The following is a 22,210-nucleotide window of genomic DNA, read 5'->3' on the forward strand; positions in this document are numbered from 1 at the left end:
GCGTTTATGGACCGTGATACATAAAATACAACTTATTTTTACTACAACCGCAATACCAATGTGAACTTTGCCCAGCGTTGAAACATTTGATGTGAAGTGGGCCTAAATTGGCCAATTAGTTCAAATGTATGAACCATGCTTGTTTAATTTTGTCATAGTTACTGTGGGAGACTCTCGCATAACTTGAGGACAGGACTGCATGTCACCTGGTAGGGCCAGAACAAAATTTTATTGAAATTGTTAAAATATGCGTGGGGTCAGATTAACGCAAGAAATTTCACCAGGGTCGAAGTTTTTGTCCTTAGGGCCATTAGACAAGAGAACCCATGACCTAAAGCTGGCTTTAAAACTTTTATATCAAATCATTTTGTCTTCATTTATCAAAGATAGGAGGTGATAGTTGCTCATTTATATTGACATTGAGCCTTTAAAAAGTAAAGTGATGACTGACGTTTTTCATGGGTTTAAATTATTTTGTATTGAAATGAAGAACAATTTTCGGCGGAAGTGTCTCTGTTAAATGAATTGAATCCTTGCACGCACGTATTACAAAAACAAATTAATAGAGAGTTCATTTTTAGCACTTTTCCTTGTTGGCCTTGAGAAATTAATTTTTTCCAATCTTGACAAATGATCAACATAGAGCCTGGATATATTTTAAGCAAACTGCTCAAACTGGTTGTTTGAAAGCAAAGAAACGCGCCAACTGTTTAAGGGAATTAAGGTGGTATGCCTCGTTGTCCTCCTAAGAATGGGTTACTTATACTAGTATTGGGGAAGACATATCATTCGTTGTCAAGGCAACATGAAGAAGCATAGGGCTCGTCTCTACCCCAGGTCAGCTGAGGATGACGTCATTTCATGGAAAAAAAAACAGTCCAGAAAGGTGAACAGCCAGTGGATGACCAGAGGAATTTTTATGGATTTGTTCTGGAGTGTAGCATGTGACTATTTGTTATGATGATTTTGAAAATCTTATGTGGATTCGATACATCCCTTTATTACAATGAATGACGCATCTAACGCGTTTTATAAGTTTTTAACAAGCATCCTTCAAAGCTTTTACTTTAGCAAGGAGCACTGGCGTATCCGTCTTGGTTGACTATCACAAGCCGACAGCAAGATTAAACTAGTCCTTGACATTCTTGTGCATAAACGTGACCGCTCTCGTATAATTAGTTCAATCAGGGAAACGTCCATATCCCAGACATACAGCACTCAGGGCCCAGTTTCACCAACACTGGATAGCATTATCCTATGGATAACACTATCCACTGGATAGAATTGTTATCCTCTACAAAGTTATCATGAGGATAGCAGCCATTTTTCACCACCGGGTAGTTATGTCAGAGACAAAAATAAGTATTTAGTGTTTAGAAAACATTACTTAACCCACCGGATAACAATTCCATCTAATAGATAATGTTATACGGAGGACAGCGCTGTCCACTGTTGATGAAACTGGGCCCTGACTGTTTGATTTGTTATGATACAAATATTTTCAAGACAAATATATTAGAAACCATGCAAAACACATCTATCTATCTATCTATCTAGCTATCTATCTAGCTATCTTTTTGATTATTTTCTCAAATGTTTCAGGAATTTAGTGGGAATGGTAATGGCAGTGGCATTAATTAGCGAAGTTGCACATGCAAATATTTATAACCAGCAACCGTGGTCTCCAAACGTAGCGGGGAACTCGGGCAATTTCTTCTTCAATGCGGGAGCAGCGCAGGCCCCCAACTTCTTGTCACCGTGTGTTAGTGGAAGCAGTTCCTCGTGCAGCAACCCCGGTCCTAACACTGGTGGCTTGCCCTCCTGGATATTTGCCTCACCCAACTCCCCCACGACCTCGGCCCCACGGTCAGGGCAGGCACCGCCATCTAGTGGAGCATGTGGGATATTCCCTTGGTTATGTCATGGTACCAATCCGCCGCCATCCTCAGGACCAAACGTGGCACCGCCGCCGTCTACAGTAGCGCCTCCGCCGCCGCCAAGTTTTTGCCAGCAAAACCCGTGGGTGTGTCGTGGCCAAACTGCTGCCCCTCCACCAACAACCATAGGTAGGAAAAACATTTAAGGGACGATTCCCAGACCCTATCGTGCTAACTGTGGATCGTTCTATCTCCGAGGGGATTCTCGCTAAATTGCAATCACCTTTAGCTGTAAATATGGCTGTCCTCTTATCCATTATAATCCTCGCCGATTCTTAGGCTAGTTCGCTTGTTCCTCTTGATTACGTCTCATACGTAGGCCTACTGCACTTGTTTTTAAATCCTCATTTGTACATGCACATGATTAGTCAATATAGACGCGCTAAAATCGGTGCTCAAACACCTTTTCATATTATTCCTAGTATCGTTAACAAATTTGCTGGACGTAATGGATAATAAGATGAAGACTATATGCTCTGCCCAGGAACACTATTAACAAATATCATTATGCAAAACACTGTTGAAGTGATGTGTTTCCAGTGTAGATGATTTTCATTACAGCAATTGCTCCATCGACAACGGAGCCACCTGCAGTGAATTCGCTGTGTGCTATAATTCCATGGACGTGTCCGTCACAGACGCAGTCTCCCCAGTCTACAACAACTACACCTCCACCCCAAGGTATGCATGAGCCTGAACATAACACACACGCGCACGCACGCACACGTATGCATTCCTACACGTCATGCATGAACACTTCTGACATGTCACTTTCAGAGTTTTTAACTTACTGAAAGTTTCCATTTTAAAATGGACCTTTCTATTTCAAATAATATTGAACCCAATAATCGATTTGAAACTTTACATCCACTATACAAATTTACCTTTTTGTAACAGGTAGGTATCTGATAGGATATATTAAATTAAACACATCGGTATATTGATTGAGCCGTTCTACCTCATCCATTTTTGCTTTAGTAATACTTTTTTTTCCAAGTCAGTATCTTTCAAAGGATGGGGTATTACAATAATGTCATCTTCGGATACATGGCATTGTTAACTTACATTGGTTCCGGAGAAAGCACTGACATTGATATATTCCACTTTCAGCTCCGGGTGGTGCCGCATGGAATCCATGGTGCTGGTTGTCCCCAGGGCTGTGCTCAACACTCGGTGCCACGCCCCCTCCAACAACTGCCGCCCCGCCCCCAACAACAGCAGGTGATACCCATACCTCATGCTTACTTTGGCACCGTGTCATAATTATACGAATGTACTTCATAAAAATAAAAGCAAACTAATTTTCATTGGAATACAAACAGGCAATAGTACATTATCGTCAGGTACCTTCTTAAGCCACACAGACAAAAATGTATGACAAATGGAGGAGTGGTTTGCTTGATCACAGTATGTGAAATTGAAATGTTTGCAAATGGTAATAGGTTTGAATAGAAAGAAAGACTACGTTTCAGTTATGTAATTTATTTTCAATTGGCAATAGGCAATAGTGTGTATACTGGAATCGCGATCAAAACCCGTAACCTACATAACCGCATCCCGCCCACGTTTGTCGTTTGAAATGCAAAAGTATAGCAGTCCAGAAGTCCGCTTCACGTACAAAATATTTGATCGCCATTTTTTCCAGGTGATAATCCCCTGTGTGCGTTTTCGCCAATGTTCTGTCCGCAAGGGAACCCTCCTTCCGCTGCGGCTCCTAACACCGGTACACCGAAGCTCGATTTCTTAAGTTTCAGTTTTTACAAATAAAACTTAATTAAAGTGAGGTATTGACAAGAAACGCAGTTTGTAATTATAAAATAACTATATATTTCAATTTATTATCAAATACTACTTTGATCACAGCTTAATTATTTATTAATGTTAGCGATGTAAGGATGTTGTGCGTATTTTGAAATCTGTCAATCGTTTTCAGGAGCAGCCTTTCCATCTGGTGTACAAGCCAGCGGTTAGTATGTTTGTATGAAGACACTTGTTCATTTTGATCTTATAATAATAATAATAATAATAATAATAATAATAATAATAATAATAATAATAATAGTAATAATAAAACATAGCATATTTGTAATTGTCTGATGCGTATGCTGTCTGTTTTAATGAGTTTTTGTAATAAAAAACACGTGAACAATTATCAGGACAATGACAATATTTATATCTTATACATTGATTATTGTTATTATTATTATTATTATTATTATTGCAACTTTTTTTACCTGTGTGTGTGCCCTAATTAGTAAGCAGTACGACTATTAAAAACGAAGAAGATAACTACTTGTACAGTCCTGTTGTGACAGGAATGATAGCCCTAGGAGTCCGGGCCCAAATGATTAGTACAGATGAGGGTTTGTCGGATCATTGAGGTAGTCGGACGAGTGCCACCTCTACAAAGTAATGAGGAACGGTCAACGGTTCCGAGCTGACTACAATTCCTGTAACATCGGTTCACTTCTGCACACAGAATTTTTGATTGCGTTTGCAAAACTTTTCAGTGGGTTTTCTATGTCGAGTTTTGACAATCGAGCTTTTTAAATATCTTTTATTAACTAAAAATAAGGAAAACATAAGTGATTGACAGACCATGTATGTGTTGGGAAGAAATGGAAACTTGGGCCCTGGACTAATCATTCAATAGCTTTGGATGATGCTAACGTCTTTTTATGTTTTAGGCCAATAATTTTCGTCAAACGTTCTTACGAAAACCAAACGTTTATACTAGGTGAACTTAAAGTTATTGGGAGAAAGCCACACCCACATTTATTTGAAAACTTAAAATTATGTCTGTCATGCATTTTGCAGCTGCCCATGTCCGCCATTACTATGTAGCAGTCAAGGAGATAGACTGGGACTACGCCCCGCTGGGAAATCAAGTACACAGTCGTCTAGACAGGTATAGGGCCTTTGGACTTCCAACCCTGGTCGTTGACTGCTAAGTTTTGACCTAAGTTTGAAATGATACGATTTTGATTATCTAAAGGTTGGATTTTAAAGTTACGTAGATATATAGGTTTAATTTTTATTACACGCATTATTAGCACGCATGGCTGATAAATGGTGAATCTAAATTTACTTGTGTATAACTCTTATTATTAAGTCGTCAATTCAATAATAACTGTTTTGTCATCTTGTCATCTTGTCTAGAATTCAAGAAAAAAAACTTTATCACGCTTAACAGGGATTGACGCAATATGTAACAACTATTCATTGTGCCATATGACTTCACGCACACGTGTTTTCAGTTTTGCCGCCAAGTACCTTGATACTTCTGATCCAAACAGTTTTGGGAAGGTGTTCAAGAAAGCTGTATACAGGGAATTCACGGACGATACCTTCACACAGGAGAAGCCGCAGCCGAGCCATCTCGGTACGTTTACTATGTTGTGCATCGTATGCAAAGCAGAGGGTGGAGGGATGGTGGAGGAATTAGGGGATATTATACCAGGGGCGGATCCAGGATTATCTGAAGGGGAGGTCCGGAACGACAGGCATCGCCCCCTTGGTGTGGAGTTCGGGGCCTGCTCAAGGGCTCCGAATTTTTTTGTGTTTTGGAGAGCAAACTATGCCCTTTAGTACGGTTTAGCTTCTATGAATTAGCTAGTCAAATTTCTGATTTCAAAGAGGGGAATGTTGGTGTGATATGTTTTTCAGAAAACGAAGGGGGGGGGGGGGGAGTCAGGACCCCCTTGAACCCCCCCCCCCTCTAAATCCGCCACTGTCTTACAGTAGTAGTTGAGAAAGTTGTGATTATGGTTCATAATTAAACTAAGACGAAATAGTTTTACATATATTTAACAAAATTGTCACAACGACCCTGTACATTATTATTATTATTATTATTATTATTATTATTATTATTATTATTATTATTATAACACGCTGTAATTTTTAAATATTTTTTTTAATTTAATCTTATTTTTTGACGTTTAAGGTCTACTGGGTCCTACTATTCGTGGAAATGTCGGCGAGGTCATGCGGATCAAATTTAGAAATATGGCCACTCGGCCCTACACCGTCCATCCCCACGGCGCCGCCTATGTGAAAAAACACGAAGGTATGCACATGTTTAAAGCCGCATTCAGATCAATGGACTAAACAATTTGAGGGTCAAAAATGGTGACCATTTATATATATGCTTGCCGGTTAATTCGCTAATAGGCATTAAAAAGATTCCCCGTGTAGTGGGGACGTATACAAGAGGGTCGGCCATAATTGACCCTCGGATTAGTTATTACAGTGTTCTGAATGCAGCTTAAAACCGAAAAAGAGCTTCATCTTGTATAAATCCTTAGAATGCCCTTTTCTCGATGACAAAAAGAGACCATGAAGAAGCAATAACAGTTAGAACGCTAAATAATTACACCATAACTTTCTCTTGCCGCAAAACACCAGTCGTACGTTATATGGCAAGCCAGCAATTATCAGAATTTAACCTATTGTACAATTTATGGTATATGATTTGTAAATTATATATATCCGTAACACTTGTATTCCATTTTAACAGAACATTTGAGGCTTCTTAATGTTCATAGTTAATTTTTAATTTTGATGTGAACTTACATACTTTTACAACTTGAACCTTTGGGTACCAATGATTTTGATAAAAGTTATTACTGCATTATTATTTAAACATTATTATTACCACTAGGGGCGCTGTATACGGACGGTACGTCAGGAGATGACAAACTGGACGACATGGTCAATCCAGGACAAACCATCACTCTGGACTGGCTGCTGTCTAAGGAGCATAGGGGCGCTCCTGCCACGGGGGATCCCAACTGTCTTCCCTGGACCTATCACGGTCACTTGAACCCCATTGCCGACGTGCAGTCGGGCCTCATGGGAATCTTGTTGATATGTAAAGAAGGTAACTGTCATTTGCCGGTAATCTGTACTTCTTATTTCACTTGTTCATAAAATGTACTTCTGTTTTGTATGGGGTTTTTGAGAGAGAGACAAAAAAACAAATTTTTAAAAAAATCTGATGGCGTTTTTATTCATTTATCAATTTACTTTCATTCAAATATTTGTGAATGTTTGTCATGATTATTATGTAATGTCATATATTTTGGGAAATCATTTAAGGCACCTTGGACGAGGATAACGTACGGCGTGACGTGGACAAGGAGTTCATATTGCTATCACACATCATAGACGAGTCGATGAGCTGGTATTTCCAGGAGAATGTGGCCAGGCAAGTAAACAGCAATAAAACATCTGTATGAAAACTGTTAAAACTCACTTAGGGCCTTTACTTTTAAATTTCTGTATGTAGTTTGGCACAGTGCAGTGTGCAAGCTGATACTCGGTGTGTACACGTCTCTAATTGACGTCATATATGACGTCACTTGTTATCACCTTCACATTATTTTTTTGTTCTTGTGTTTTATTTGCTACCTGTACATGGTTCCAACCTTTCTCAAACAGGGATGCCCGCGTTGCATGCCACGCGATGTGAAAACCTACACTTGTTATATTCACTTTAGCCACATAGTTCTCAGTATTCTTACTCATTTGCAGATTCGCACCTCATGCGGACCAGAATTCTCCATCGTTCGCCACCAAGTTCCACACCATCAACGGCTACATCTACGGGAACGTCCCTGGCTTGGAGGCTTGCTCTGGTGACAGAGTGGCGTGGCATATGATAGGACTGGGCAACGAAGACGATCTTCACCCCCTGACTATCAACGGTCAGGTACTGGAGTATAACCATCACAGGTAAGGAAGGGGGGTAGGGAATAGGTTGGGGGGGAGGGGGGGTGGGAGTAGTTTTTGCGGGTTCTCAAGATTCGAAACATCTGGGGGTGTTCTCTTGATTTCAAACGTCTGAAATCATAAGAAACCCCCACCCCAAATCCACAATCTTAATGTCAGGTGGAAATCGTCACTGGAGACAGTCTTCGAAGCCTCGTGGCCCTGACGATGGTGGTGGTGGTTGGGGGGGGGGGGGGGCTTATTGTCTCAACACAACGCAAATCGATCTTTGTTACCTTTACGAGTAAAACATATATAGCTGTATCGGTAGATTTCTCATTTATTTTAATTATTTGCTTATCCTTATCCTCTGTTTCATTTACTTAAAATTTCACCTGCCGTACGTGTGTTCGTTTCGTCCGTTTTTATCGCACTATTCTTTCAAACTGTTGTATACAGGTCATGCACCTATACCATTGTATGAACTATAGTATGTATACACTTTATAAAGATGTAAGTTTTCGTTATTTTCAGAACCGATGTAATTGCGCTGTTTGCCGCCAAATTCTCTGCAGCGTATATGACGGCGGGAGATGTTGGAAAGTGGATTATCAAATGTCAAACGGCTGATCATCATTTTGGTAATCACGGCAACACACCATGTACATGCATATAAAAGTCGCTCTGGCATGCGTTTCGTATCTTATTATTGTCCAAATTAGCAACGGAAAAACCCCTTTTTTCATATCCACTTGACTGTGTTACACAAGGTACAGAACCATTGTACGAGTATGCCTTGCAAAATAGAACCTTCAATCAGCCTACTAAGACTCTCTATCGTGCCGTAGAACGTCGATTACCAAGTTGAATTTTGGCTGAATACATCACGTTGGTCATTTCAGAGGGAGAGCAGGCCTTCCTTCACGTGAACCCCTCGTGCGGCAAAACCCCTCCTTACCATTCCCTGAATGGCCAGACCCGGACTTATTACATCGCAGCGGTGGAGAAGCGATGGAGTTACGACGGGGGTTCCGGGCTGAACGGATACGAACGTGGATTGGCTTTCCTGAATGATCCAAGCCAGTAAGGGAACGGTGCTCTGTATGCGTTATGATACACAATGGACAATAGAAGTGTCACCCCTACTGAACCAATACTTTAGAGGAGATAAATGACTGTGGAATGATATGCTCCTAGTATCATTTTATTAACATCAAACTTAACAAAAAAATGTAGACAAGGCATTATAACTACTCAAGATCTGTCTAATTTATTTAATGATTACTAGATATTTATTTGATTAACCTGATTCAGAGGGTGAAAATTCTATTGTCCATTGTGTGTAGAACAGATAGGGAAGCACATTCAGCCATTCTCTAGCAAATTCATCATTTTTAAAATAAATATCACCGTAAATGAGTCAAATATACAGTATATCAAGTAGAAGGATGAAAATGTCCATTTTTTCTTCGAAATAACAATATATAGCTCTTATTCTAACCTGTAAATCTTTATTAAACGACTTAAAAGTAACATTACCTAAGCACTGGATCTGTTAAAACAATATCCCCTCACAGTTGTGTTACGTTAACGAGATGGGTTCACTGAAACCATGGAGAGGTCAACCTTAAAAAACCCACTTACGCTGGCGTTGATCAACTTTTATCACATTTTTATGAATTTTTGAATTTTATTTCGTGTTATTGTTATTATTATTATTATTATTATTATTATTATTATTATAGGACCAAAAGCGACAGAAAGTCAGGGCAACAACTACTTGTACTATGTATAATACAAACATTAAGTTTAAATATGTTTGCAATTACAGAGAGTCCAGCAAATACTTTACAAAAAATGCACACCGCACAGGCGGTACTTACTGGAAGATCTTATATGAAGAACATACAGACAGCACATTTACGACCGTAAAACCAAGACCACTGTCCAAACACCATTATGGTCTTCTTGGCCCCGAGATTGCTGCCCAGATAGGAGACACCATTAAGGTATGGACTTTAGTACCGATGTTTGTTTGATAAAAAAAAATCAGTAGTAGGCTGCTAGCAACGAGTCGACTGAGGCACGTACGTTTCGCAAAGTATCTTTAAGTCTGCTTATCTCTTTTTCTTCGGGCTTATTGTTAAGTCTTTAGATCAAACTGTGTTGGTTGTGACAAAGAGTTTTACTCTTAGTAATGACAGTAAACCATTTTGTTGGGTCCAATACATTTACAGTCCTTCTGAAGAGCTCGAAGACTGTATAGCAGTGTACATTGTGTTCTTAAGCCCCAAACCAAAAATTGTTTGTGAAACAGGTGCAAGGTATATTTATACCTTTGATCTCTCTGGATATGTGCATAAACATTTAAACTGTGATCAAGACTAGTGTCAGTATTTTCAAATCGTAATATCCAGATTAATTACCGGCAAAAATAAATAAAGAAATAAATAAACACAAAAAATCACATTAATTCTCACCTTTCCTGCCGTGTATGCAGGTAGTTTTCAGAAACCTTGCCCCCAGCTCGGGAAGACGATTTTCCATTCATCCACGTGGAGTGAAGTACGACAAACAAAACGAGGGAGAGGATTACAATGATGGAACAGCAGGTGCGTTGTTGTTGTTGTTGTTGTTTTTGAGTACTACATGTATTTGGACTACGCTATTAAAATAGTGAATTTTGCCTATGTCACATTTCAGCAAAATCCCAATGGGCCTTACAAATCAAAAGCGAAAAACTACCGATTGTTTATTTTTAAAAAAGTCTAAAGTCTGAATCTAAGGCACACTGACTACATGTATAATCAATGTTTATTTAAAGGATAACTTTATCAATTACTAACGGTATTTGCCGTTTAAAATTGTAATTCTAAGACCCCATTCCGATAGATATTAGATCGATTTATCCCTGTGGAGAGTCTCACTAGATTACTGTCAGCTTAACCGGCTTAAGCGTCTGTCCCGCCTACTAAAAGCTGTAAGTGGGTAATTAACTATGGTGCTCGCTTGGCGGACTGCAATTTAGCGTGAACCCCCAAGGAGTTAGTCGATCTAAATCTTAATCTCTGGATCGATCTAAATCTCTGGGAATGCACCCTAAAATAATCTCAATTTCTTTATATGTTACTTGCAATTTTTTTTATCAGTAGGCAATATATTCCATAATTTTGGGATATTTTTAAAAGTCCCTTAGAATGTGCGTTTGCCCTTTACCCACAATGCTTGCTGATCTCTTGATGGTGTAGAAATTGTTCCTATGATAGTAAAGATCAAGGTCACAAGAGAGTAGGTGTCAACTCACCCCACTGACAGGGAAAAAAACTTCCAGTCTAAATATGAAGTTAACGGACCCAAAAATAATTTCTTTGGGACATTTGGGGTATTTATCTCTCCAAATATTTACACTCTCAAATATGGAATAGCATGTTCAATTCTAAGCAAATTTTCCAACCAGGCCTTATGGACTAGAAAGAGATACTTGGATTTCTGTTTGAATGGTGAGTTTTTTTTCTTAATTTTCATTCTAGACGGTGGAGTGGGCTATCAACAAACCCGCACCTACACGTGGACCGTGCCTAATTCCTACGCACCTGAGCGTGCAGATTCAAAATGTATTACATATATGTATCACTCCGCCATTGACCCAGTTAGAGATGTGTTCTCAGGTCTGATTGGTCCTTTGGTTGTTTGCAGACAAGGAGAACTGGCAAGGGTAAGTGTTCCGACAGCAGAGGCCGTTTTTGTACAAACGGCAAGATCCACGAAAGATGCAGATAAGATACGTTCGTACCTAATATTATGTTCACGTAATTTAGAGACAAAGAACGGAGCATATATGAGCATATGTCAAAATGCCTGTGCAGATTTTCTAATATTTGTATATCGATTTCAGTTAATGATATGTTTTACCACTGCGCGCTAACAAACATGCATTTTATAAAGAAAAAAAAAAAAACTTTTGAATTACCATTCAGCGAGGCAATGAATTCACTCTGCTCTTCGCCAATTTCAACGAAAACCTGTCATGGCTACTAGACAAGAACGTCTTGGAGTTTGCCTCCCCTGCGGCTCCGAGCTCGCCCGGATTTGAAGAGTCAAATATCATGAGCAGTGAGTGTTTTCCACTACTGTTAAAACTAAGGTCTTATTATAAATCACATTTCATATGAATACAGCCCGGAAAATTCGTTATAATGGTAGTTACATTCTATCAATAAATTTAACAGGGTATGTAATGGTCTGTGTGCAGGTGATGTGGTTAAGCAACTTACTTAAAAGATTATCCATTTTATCGATGATTTATTCATTAATACATCCACTTATCTTAAGAATCAGCCATCCACTTTATGTGCTTACCTTGAATATACGACAAACCTTGAGGACTTCCTCTCCAACTTTTTGGTTATAATTTTGATAAATAAAAAGGAACCAAAAATCCTTTTTTTCTTATCTAGGCATCAACGGATACTCGTATGGCAACCTACCTAAACCAACTATGTGTTTAGGAGATGAAGTAACATGGCGTCTGCTTGCAATAGGAAACGTCATTGACATGCATATCCCTACCTTCAGTGGCAACACGTTCACGAGATTTGACGGGAATACGCGAGACTCCGTGTCCCTGTTTCCCGGAACTACAGAGACACTCACTATGACAACCGTAAATAAAGGTAAATTGAAATGTTACTTGTAATTTAAAGTTCATTGTTTCAGACCTATTTTTATTAAAGTTTTAGTTAAGTTTTTTTTAAAATAAAATTCATTAAAAACAATGAATAAGTTATTCAGGATGTAATTGTTGGGGTTAATGTTTGATATTGTTGCTGTCAAGGTACGAAAACAGCATACTATATATTCGACCCTTCAGTGTCAATTTACTTTTTATCCACTTAGACGAGATTCCAATGAGCATTTTGTTTATTAGTAGGTAGATTCCCAATATGCCCCAGTTTTTCATTAACTGCAACATATATATATATATATATATATATATATATATATATATATATATATATATATAATGTAAATATGCCGGATTCATATGGAATATATGCCGGTATATATATATATATATATATATATATATATATATATATATATATATATATATACGGTATATATTACCCTTGGTTTATGTAGGCACATGGAGTCTAATGGACGCAAGCGACGACAACAATGTGGCCGGAATGGTGGCGCTCTACAAGGTGGATCAGTGCAATTTTTTCTTTACTCCTCCTCTTGATAGCTCAGGGTCAGGTATGTTAAAGGCGTGTTTGGTATTATAGATTTAATATTTTACCAACTTCCGACTATAATTTCAATTCTAACACAGTCATTTTTTTAACAAAACTCGATATATGTCTTGAACACCTGTCTCGCTGAAAGTCGAAGTGTTTTGGCATATATCGCTTGGGTGACAGTGTATTATCTCATAGGCCCTACTTATCTCTCATATCTGGCATATTTACATTGTGTTCCAGGCATCACTCATACGTACTATATAGCCGCGGTGGAGAGAATGTGGGAGTTTGCGCCTTGGAAATTTGACCTGATTGTCGGAGGAAGTATTACAGACCCTTCCAAGTAAGTTGTTTGTCATAATAATGATGATCATAGTACTGGTAATAGCAGTGATGGTAATGACAATTTAATTGTGGTAAGAATGATGATGACTTGATATCACTGTTGATGTGGACGATAGTGGCAATAATATTTATAATGGTAATGTTTATAATGTTTTAACATAATTAAAATTACGTCAGTAATGATAATGGTAATTATGATCTTGAGGAAAATAATATCAAAATAATAGCGATATATTTTGTTCAGTCTTATCTTCATATGAACAGTGTCAGTTGATGATAAATAATAGATTTAACCTTTTTCGAAAGAATATACGCCCGTTCTAAATTAAACTCGACAAGGCCGATTTTTTCTGTTGCTTTAACTGAAATTAAAAGGAGAAAAACTGAACTCTGAGTTGTTCAAATATTTAGTATGATGTACACGTTCGCTCGACCTGACTGGCCGTTCCTTGGTACCCGCTTTAAAAAAGCTCTCTACAGAGAGTTCACGGATGCCACCTTCACCGTGGAAAAGATTCGAAGTCCCGAGGAAGAACACCTGGGTATCATGGGGCCTTTCATAAAAGCAGAGGTCACAGATACCATCAAGGTTCGTTTCTTCACAATTTTCTGTTGTTTCAATCTTTTGTACCTCATGAAATATATTTACTTTAAAAATACGAGGGACCTTGGAAACGCACTTTCACGGGAGTTTGTAATATTGTTCCTGTATTAAATCAGTAACTATATATATGTACAGGTATTTTGCAAACGTTAAGGCAAAAGCAGAATGTTTTTAACATTTGATAAGTAATATGAGGTTTACATGCAATTCATTAATTCTGTCTTCACTTCAGACATTGACGCTAAAAATACATACAAATGTTAGCCTAAGGATTTTCTTTTCTTCTTCCTGTTTTAGGTCGTATTTAAAAACATGGCGTCGCGCCCGTACTCAATTCACCCTAACCTTGTGATGTATTCCAAGACAGATGAAGGCCACGCCTACAAAGATGGCGTCAATGAGGCAGCGGGGGTGCCACCTGGTGGAATAAAAACTTACACGTAAGCTTCATCACCCTGGTTTAACAAAAAGTAATGTCAATTCCCTGGCTTAATTGATCAGGATTTCCATACGAGTGCTGCAGCACTGTTCCTGATAGGTTAAGGCGCGTGCAATTGACTGTGTAACGTTGGTAACTAAGTTCGTAATCAGGGAAGCTGACTTATGTTTTTTTTTCTCTGAAACGGTGGCCTGGTCTTAATCACACACACACACACACACACACAGTATACAAAGTACTAGTAATTGCCAATGTTCTTTTAGATGGGAAGTACCGAAATCCTCTGGTCCTGGCAAAAACGACCCAAACTGCATCAGTTCTGCCTACCGTTCTGCCGTTAACTTGGAGAAAGACTTTGCTTCTGGTTTGGTTGGACCTATGGCTATTTGTAAGAAAGGTAATTGCTTAAATGTTATTTATTTATTTACTTATTTATTTATTTATTTATATGTTACCACCTCAGGGATGAAACACGTAAAAATACAAATGAATCAGTGCTCGGGCAACAGGCACACACTTGGCTGTCATATAATTTCAACCAGTCCATCGGACTGATCTTATTAAACGGTATACCGGGGTACATTTATTTAAATGCAATAAGTCAAATTAAGGAAGGAAATAAGTGACTGAACATGCAACTGTGGAACTTCCGGATAACACATTAACCGACCTTATTTGTGTGTCATAACAACAAGTAGAGAAGACAGTATCCAATGGCCGGTGGAATGCTTTTTAATGGCGAGACTGTTGTGCTAAATCAAATGAAGATTTTGTTTTAATTTTATGTCTCTAAATAAATTAACATTGCTACAGGTACACTTTCTGGCAACAAGCGTCGCGATGTGGAGAAAGAAATCGCTACATTATGGACCATATTCGATGAGAATGATAGTTGGTATCTTGACGAAAATATCATGAGTCATCCACAGTATCCCGGTTATTTACCAGACAAGACTGATGCAGAATTTCAAGAAAGCAACAGATTCCACGGTATGTAATTATATATTTGTTTTTTTTCTTTCTGTGTTCCCCCTTAATTTGAATTTAATTAAAATCACTTCGTTTGTTAATTTGACTCAAATGCTTTCGAGAATTCTACAAATTCCATGGTAATATAAAATCTGTTTATGGCATAAGTGCTACAAGAACCTGAAGGATTTTGGAACAATTTTCTATTTAGCCGTGTAGGATAATGTATTCCATGAAGGAATTTTTTATTTATGACTAGTTAGTTCCTGGGAGATGGTGTTGATTTTGTAGCACAGCTTTCTGATTCAACGTTGTCTTTACCTCATTGTAGTTATCAACGGACACATTACCGCCAAAGACTCAGGGTTTAACATGAAGGAATGCGACCTCGTGGCCTGGTATTTCATTAGCTTCGGGGGTCGCGCAGACATCCACACGGTGCACTTTCACGCGCAGTCGTACATCTGGAACACGGAGAGCGCGCACAGAGGGGATACCCTTGAGGTAATACTTCGTATTCGTCTGCAAAAACAAAACAAAACAAAAAAAAAAAGACCAGTGCGACAAAGATGGTAGTCCGCCTATTCGATCTGTGGTCCGTTTGTTACTAGATATTTTAGATATTCGCCCTTTTAGGCTCACCCAGATGCTGCCAGATTTTAATCCTAGAATTAACCTTTGCATGACCGGAAATAGCAGTGCACATGCATATCTAGACCAGAATGCAACACGCATAACGTGGTGCATGCTCATCGTTATCTGTGGAAAAGTGCGTGTGCTTATGCTTTATATGGGATCTCAGACGATCTTTCACAGGACTACCATTCACGTCACACCGTTTAAATTTCAAGTAAACGTAAAGAGGCCAGGTTTGAATTTACTTTCTTTTGGTCATTATCTTAAGGTATACGCCTTGGCTCAAAATTCCTTGAATAAAAGGTTCAGTACTTTTCTTTCAATCCTCATCTACAATATCACATAATGCATTGTACCAAGACGCGTCCATTTTCCAACTGAATTCATTTGGTACCGAGAAAAATGTAATGCTCGGTTATTACTAAAATCAAACAGTGAGATAAGAAATTATTAAAATTATTATTATTATTAGTAGTAGTATTAATCATAATTAAGGTGTTCTCCCATTTTTACAGGTATTCCCCGGTATATTTGAAGTTGCCACAATGTTGGCAGACGACCCGGGCTTATGGTTGATGCACTGTCACGTGGACGACCATGTGGGCGCTGGCATGATTACTCAATTTTTTGTCGAGAAGTCAGCAGTTCCTGTGCAATGCTCAAGGGTGCATAACGCGAATAAATAACAAGAGGTCAATAGGCTTGGGCTCTGAGTTTTAGCTTGGGAAATTTGTGTAAGATTTTAGATTAAAAGTTGATTGAATTCAGTAAAGATAATTCCATAGATATCAAATGAGAGTAGTGGGTAGCTATGAAATATTTTAACAAGACTGTATAATACAACCGCTTGTGAGCAGAAACGAAGTGGCTGAAGAAGTGATTTTTTGTAAATAATAATCATATTTTTTACTTACTAAAATGTCTATCAATAAAATACTCATTTGGTTCACGGCCCTGAAGAAAATAGGCAGAGGCCAGCATATCTCTTTATAATTTAGGAACGAAACGATGGAATACTTGTATCCGTCTTTGTATGTTTATTTAAAGATTTAAAGGTTTGGATAAGCAATATTATATAAGACGTTGGAGGATAAACGAGAAGTCTACTGGAAAAATTGTCAAACATCAAGATGGCAAGAAATAGCAGTCTGTTGTATAGATATACCTGTAAACATACCTCACCTCAGCCTTAGTGGCGTGTTTGAAAACAACGAAGCTTCGTCTTTTACACTTTTTGTTTTCATTTTAATTTCTAAATGATCGGTTTAGCAGATCAAATACTCTCAGGTATACCAGGAATATCAGATGAAGCTGTCTCGGTGGATGCATTTTGCCCTCGGCGAAGTCTCATTTTGGTACATATGTTAGCCGATACAGGAAACCGATATCGAGACTTATATTGATACCGAAAATTAAATATCCAAGACTTAGCAAACTGATATTATAACTGAGATTATAACTTAGAACATGTTGTTCCGCGGACTAACAGATCCGTGAATCAAATATGACCGACCCACCTGAAAGCGTGCTGCATAGTCTCCTGAGTGACCCTGAATAGATGTCTCGCTGGGACAAGTAGGCGAGTTTTCGAGAGTGTCGGCCATATTTGATCTCAGATCTGTTAGTCAGCGGATCAACTTCTGTTGTGAATGCAGCCTAAGAAGTTCTTTAAGACTCAAACAAATGGATGGCAAATATGAACATGATGTGCAACAGTCAGAGATGGTCTCAGCGGAGGTTTAATTGGCTACGAATTTCAAGAAGTATAGTTTTTTCATATTGTTTGTTTTGTAGGAATACCTCTATTAAATGCAAATAAATATTTATCGGTTAAAAAACAAAGAGAAGAAATATATTCTTGGGGATACATGGATTAGAAATGTTATTGGCAACTTATTTATTGGTCTCAGTTTATGATAGTGATTTCTTATCCGGCTTCATACATGTAGAACAAAGGTGAATCACCCTTCCTATCTGAATAATCTTAAAGTATTAACCTGTTGCTTGTTTGGGGTTAGATTGATTTATTCTTCCACGCATATCCCACCCGTAGGATATGCGCATATCTCAACAAAACGGAGAGAACATATGTTACATATTTGCATTGCATTTTTATTGAAATTGCCAAGAAGTTTCGAGATACATGACGTGTGTCTTGGTAAGCTGCCATTTCATACCTGACCTTCAGGTCACGAATAAAAAAAAAACCGCCGTTATGTGACCTATAATGTCGACTCAATTGAGCGAGTCCATTATTTCAGTTGTTAACGACATGTTGTGCTATAGAGCGTTAGACCTTTGTAGCAAAATCCAATATACCTGGAAATTTTAACGCATTTCCTTTCGTTATAAAGGTATCAAAACCGTTGACAAATTATGAGTTATAAATTGGAGTTTTTAACATTTTTCCTAGTGTTGTGGCGTTTTCGAAACCGAGGCCTTAGAAGTCACTTGAGAGTGGCTATGCCGGTTCTGGAATTTCGTATTTTGCCTTTGGGACCTGAAACCTGTATAATTATGTTTTATTCAGCGTGGGTTGCTGAAACGTCAAAACTGCCAACGATGATGCCACGTGATCAAGAGTCCGCTTGGTTTTGGGATGGTACTTAAATCTACTGGTTGGTGACAGCTCACTTATTCGCACTTTGTCGTGAGTCCGGTACTCATTGAGAAGGGTAGAGAGGGCAAATAAGACAGAACGCAGAAAAGACAGGCTCATCAACGTATAGCCAGAAGTTTTGACGAAAGAATTACTTTTTCGGTAAGTGTCCATTTTATAAAATTGGTACATGGTTTCACGGTTTTCTACAAATTGTGCTCAGTCGGAAGGTTTGCATGTAAATTATGGGTTATTTGTTAGCAAAATTCAAGTTTTATCCATAAATATCATAATTTTATTTGTCTAAGTGTATTTTCTTTTAGTTCATATATGGATTGGTTATGTGTAGTGTATACAATGCTTGGACCATTATTTTTTGTATGCGTATGTGGATATTTCTAATAACACATATGTAATAAATCTCTATTAAGACGCATTTTGCAGAGTATACGGGATGCTCTGTCGTGTGGTATATGCCATAGAATGATCTAACGTGCGATGCATACCTTCGAAATATTTCAAAAGTAACACTGATAGAGAAACAGTTATTTTGGAGTCCGTTGACACCCTAAACACAAAAAAGCAATATAATAACTAAAGAGTACTGCAAGCATCAAAGCCTAGTGTATGTCGGTCTACCCCGTTTTCCACTATGGCTATAGGCTTGCAAAGGAAAAGTTTGGTGATAATGATCGTGTGTAGTTATTCGTTTGTTTCTTCCACAAAGCTTCCGTCTGTATAGCTGGGCACTGACTTGATTTTTAAACCATTAATATATATATATATATATATATATATATATATATATATATATATATATATATATATATATATATATATATGTTGATTTCTAAACATTTTTTCATGTATACTTCTTATTGTAAATTTTTTGTTTGTTGAAATTAGTTGAGGAAATTGTGAGCTAATGTCAGTAATGTTAACAAATGTAAAATTCATTTATGTGGTAGGAGTGTATAGCCATGTATTTGCGTGTATGAAGTTCAAGTTAAATCTTTTTTTTATTATTTCTTTTCGCAATTTTTTACTAACCACAGCACTTTTATTTTTTCTTCACATTTTATGTTATTAATATTTTACGACATATAAACATAAAGACGAAGGCCTATAATAAGGCTTAAATTATATTTATTAGGGTTCTTGTATTTCAAAACTACATTATGTAAGTTCGTTTTAATTAAATGTTATCACATGGTATAACTATAGATAAATATGTCATGAAATTGTTGCCACTGTTGTAAAATTATTTACAAAAAATAAATAAATAAATAAAATAAAATAAAATAAAAAAGAAAACAACATTGGCGTTAAAAGTGCACTTTTGGTATTATTTTCAGACTCAAAAGTTTGAATAACAAACGCAGAGTTGTTGAAATCCATTAATTGGAATACGTACTGCCTCCAACGTGTTTTACTCATTTTTAAGAGGTGTCAATCGATAAAAACTTTTATTGTTTCAACGTACTTTTATAATATTTTGATTCGGAATACATTTACAATTTTATTGCTTTATATTCCCGGGAACAGCTAGGTTAACATATTTTAACGTTTTAATTTCTTAATTGAAATGGAATAATTTAACCTCAGAATTTCTCCATCGCTGAAATACTAATGTTGTGTTTATCTATGTCGTCATCCTAGTATGCCTGTAGCTGCAAACTCCTCTTTTTGCCCAATTATACAATCCACGTATTGCTGGGCAGTGATACGAAGACGCGTTACTCGGGCGTTGTTAAGACGATCATTTTTTTTTGTCTTAGTGCAACGGGCGTGAACTGGGAGAGTAAACCTGGCGCACGGACGCCAGGCGTTGCGGTTTACGACAGTCGTATCCCAGCAAATTTACGCCCCGTTGATGCAACCGGGTCCAGGATCTTGGCTATCAAGGACACACGACAATGAAATGATTTAGAGATTATAGCAAATATCTGTTACAAAGGATCGTAATCTTTACTCTTGTCAATTACTACACAAATTTATCTGCAGCGATTACGGATTTATCCCCCCAACCGGTTGCCATCTACACCAAATTAGTTTTATAAGAACAGAGTAAATCTAAAATATTTTTATAAGCAGGTGTTTTCTGAGGGAATGTTTGATGCACTTGAAATCAATCTTCTCTAAATTACAGGGTCAGAATTTAATCCAATGGATATTGCTCCTATGCTTTTGTGAGTGAGATTTTGAGAATTCTTGTTACTTTCTGTTAGACAGAAAGGCATATAGAAGGCAAGCCAAAGCCCAATAAATATACAGCCTCCTTCCATCGAGCTAGTGATATCCCACTTGATTCATTGGGGAAATAAATTTATCAACTTTCACAAGTTTGAGGAGCACCTATCATACTGCCTTGTTACCTGATAAAGCTCTGATTTAAAATTCCAGTTTATGTGCATTCTGTGAAAAAAAAAATACTGCGTCTTTTACCTCCCCAAGCTTAAAGTAACTGCAGGTTTTCTTCCGTTTTGGTGTTAGATTTGGTCAGGAGGATTTGGTGCTTCAATTCTTACATTTGCGTCGCTGGGTGTTGGCATTTTTCCTCTCCCGTGGGTGGCATCCAGATGTTGTTCTGTATACAGATTTGTTCTCTTCATTTTTACATATTTTAGCATGTGTCAATGCTGCTTGAAGACATTATACATTCTCACTGCGCAAATGCTGGTGTCAGATTGCAAATGGTATCACGCCATGCTTATTGATACGTATAGAATATTTAACCTCTTTGTTTTAAGGTGACAAGGTTACAGATGTCAAGGGCATACCGATAGCTAAAAACAGGGTATATGTTCCTTCATAATACTCTTTTTTTCTGGGTATATTTTATAAATTCAGATTGTTTTGAAGTTATGCATACTCTAATACGGATCTTATTATTGATAGGTTAATTGAAGTGATATCTTACTATTCTAGTTTTGCTTTATTCTATTGACTTGATAAAACAATTGACTATATGAGACCATTACCAGAGACTATCGTACCAACTGTGGATCGAACTTTCTCCAAGGGGATTCTCAATTAATTGCAATTAACTTAAGCGGCTTAGGTGTTTGTCACACCTATACTGAAGTTAATAGGGGGTAATTAACTATCGTTTTGCAGCTTAAGTAGGCGTCCCAGACATCCAGGCCACTTAAACCGGAAGCAATTTTGCAAGAAGTTGGACCGATCCTGTTAGATCGATCTAGGGTTGGGAACCTTTAAATATATACTTTGGAGGTGTTCAGCCCACTCCAGATCTGGTGCTTAAGTTCCACCCAGCAGTTAGGACTTTGTGATCTCTCGACCGGTTGAACTGAGCCGAGATTTAATGACTGTGTCCCTGCAGGGTCGACGCGTGTGAGAGGCGTGTGAGAGGCGGAGAGACCATAACAGGATTAAGCGGTCTTCCTTTCATGTAGGTCCTCCATTTTTCGGTCGTGGCCTAGCTAGCACTCGGCTCTTCTCATTCTGAATGGTCTCTAAGAGATTTCACCCATGACGGTACAAATGTAAAATTTGGAACTAAAAATATTTTTACAGAGCCTGGTTTTCTCAAAGCTTGTGGATAGTGTATACGCATGCACAAGGGATACACCTGAGTGATATAAAATGATATTTTAGATAACCAGGAATTTTTTCTTCGTTGATTTCTTAACACAATGCTTTAAATATAAATGTAAAATCATTGGTTACTGTCACTTTTGTGTTATAGGTTTGATTTGATCAACG

The 22,210-nt window shown here is 37.8% G+C and overlaps 1 protein-coding gene across 1 annotated transcript; it reads left to right on the forward strand.

Annotated features, from left to right (window-relative positions):
• Positions 1-7,099: 7,099 nt before the first annotated feature.
• Positions 7,100-17,707, forward strand: LOC147759168 (hephaestin-like protein). Its single transcript, XM_086998567.1, has 17 exons — positions 7,100-7,146; positions 7,473-7,673; positions 8,184-8,290; positions 8,552-8,732; positions 9,481-9,658; positions 10,150-10,261; positions 11,180-11,364; positions 11,627-11,762; positions 12,107-12,322; positions 12,792-12,908; positions 13,133-13,235; positions 13,649-13,826; positions 14,139-14,281; positions 14,544-14,677; positions 15,094-15,270; positions 15,581-15,753; positions 16,401-17,707. The coding sequence occupies exons 1-17, from the start codon at positions 7,115-7,117 to the stop codon at positions 16,569-16,571; spliced, it is 2,544 nt and encodes an 847-aa protein (XP_086854693.1). The 5' UTR covers positions 7,100-7,114; the 3' UTR covers positions 16,572-17,707.
• The last annotated feature ends 4,503 nt before the right edge of the window (positions 17,708-22,210 follow it).

The sequence above is a fragment of the Lingula anatina genome, unplaced genomic scaffold (genome assembly GCF_051362555.1).
Source record: "Lingula anatina isolate TDL-2025a unplaced genomic scaffold, LinAna3.0 unanchor82, whole genome shotgun sequence".
NCBI classification, from domain to species: Eukaryota; Metazoa; Brachiopoda; class Lingulata; order Lingulida; family Lingulidae; genus Lingula; species Lingula anatina.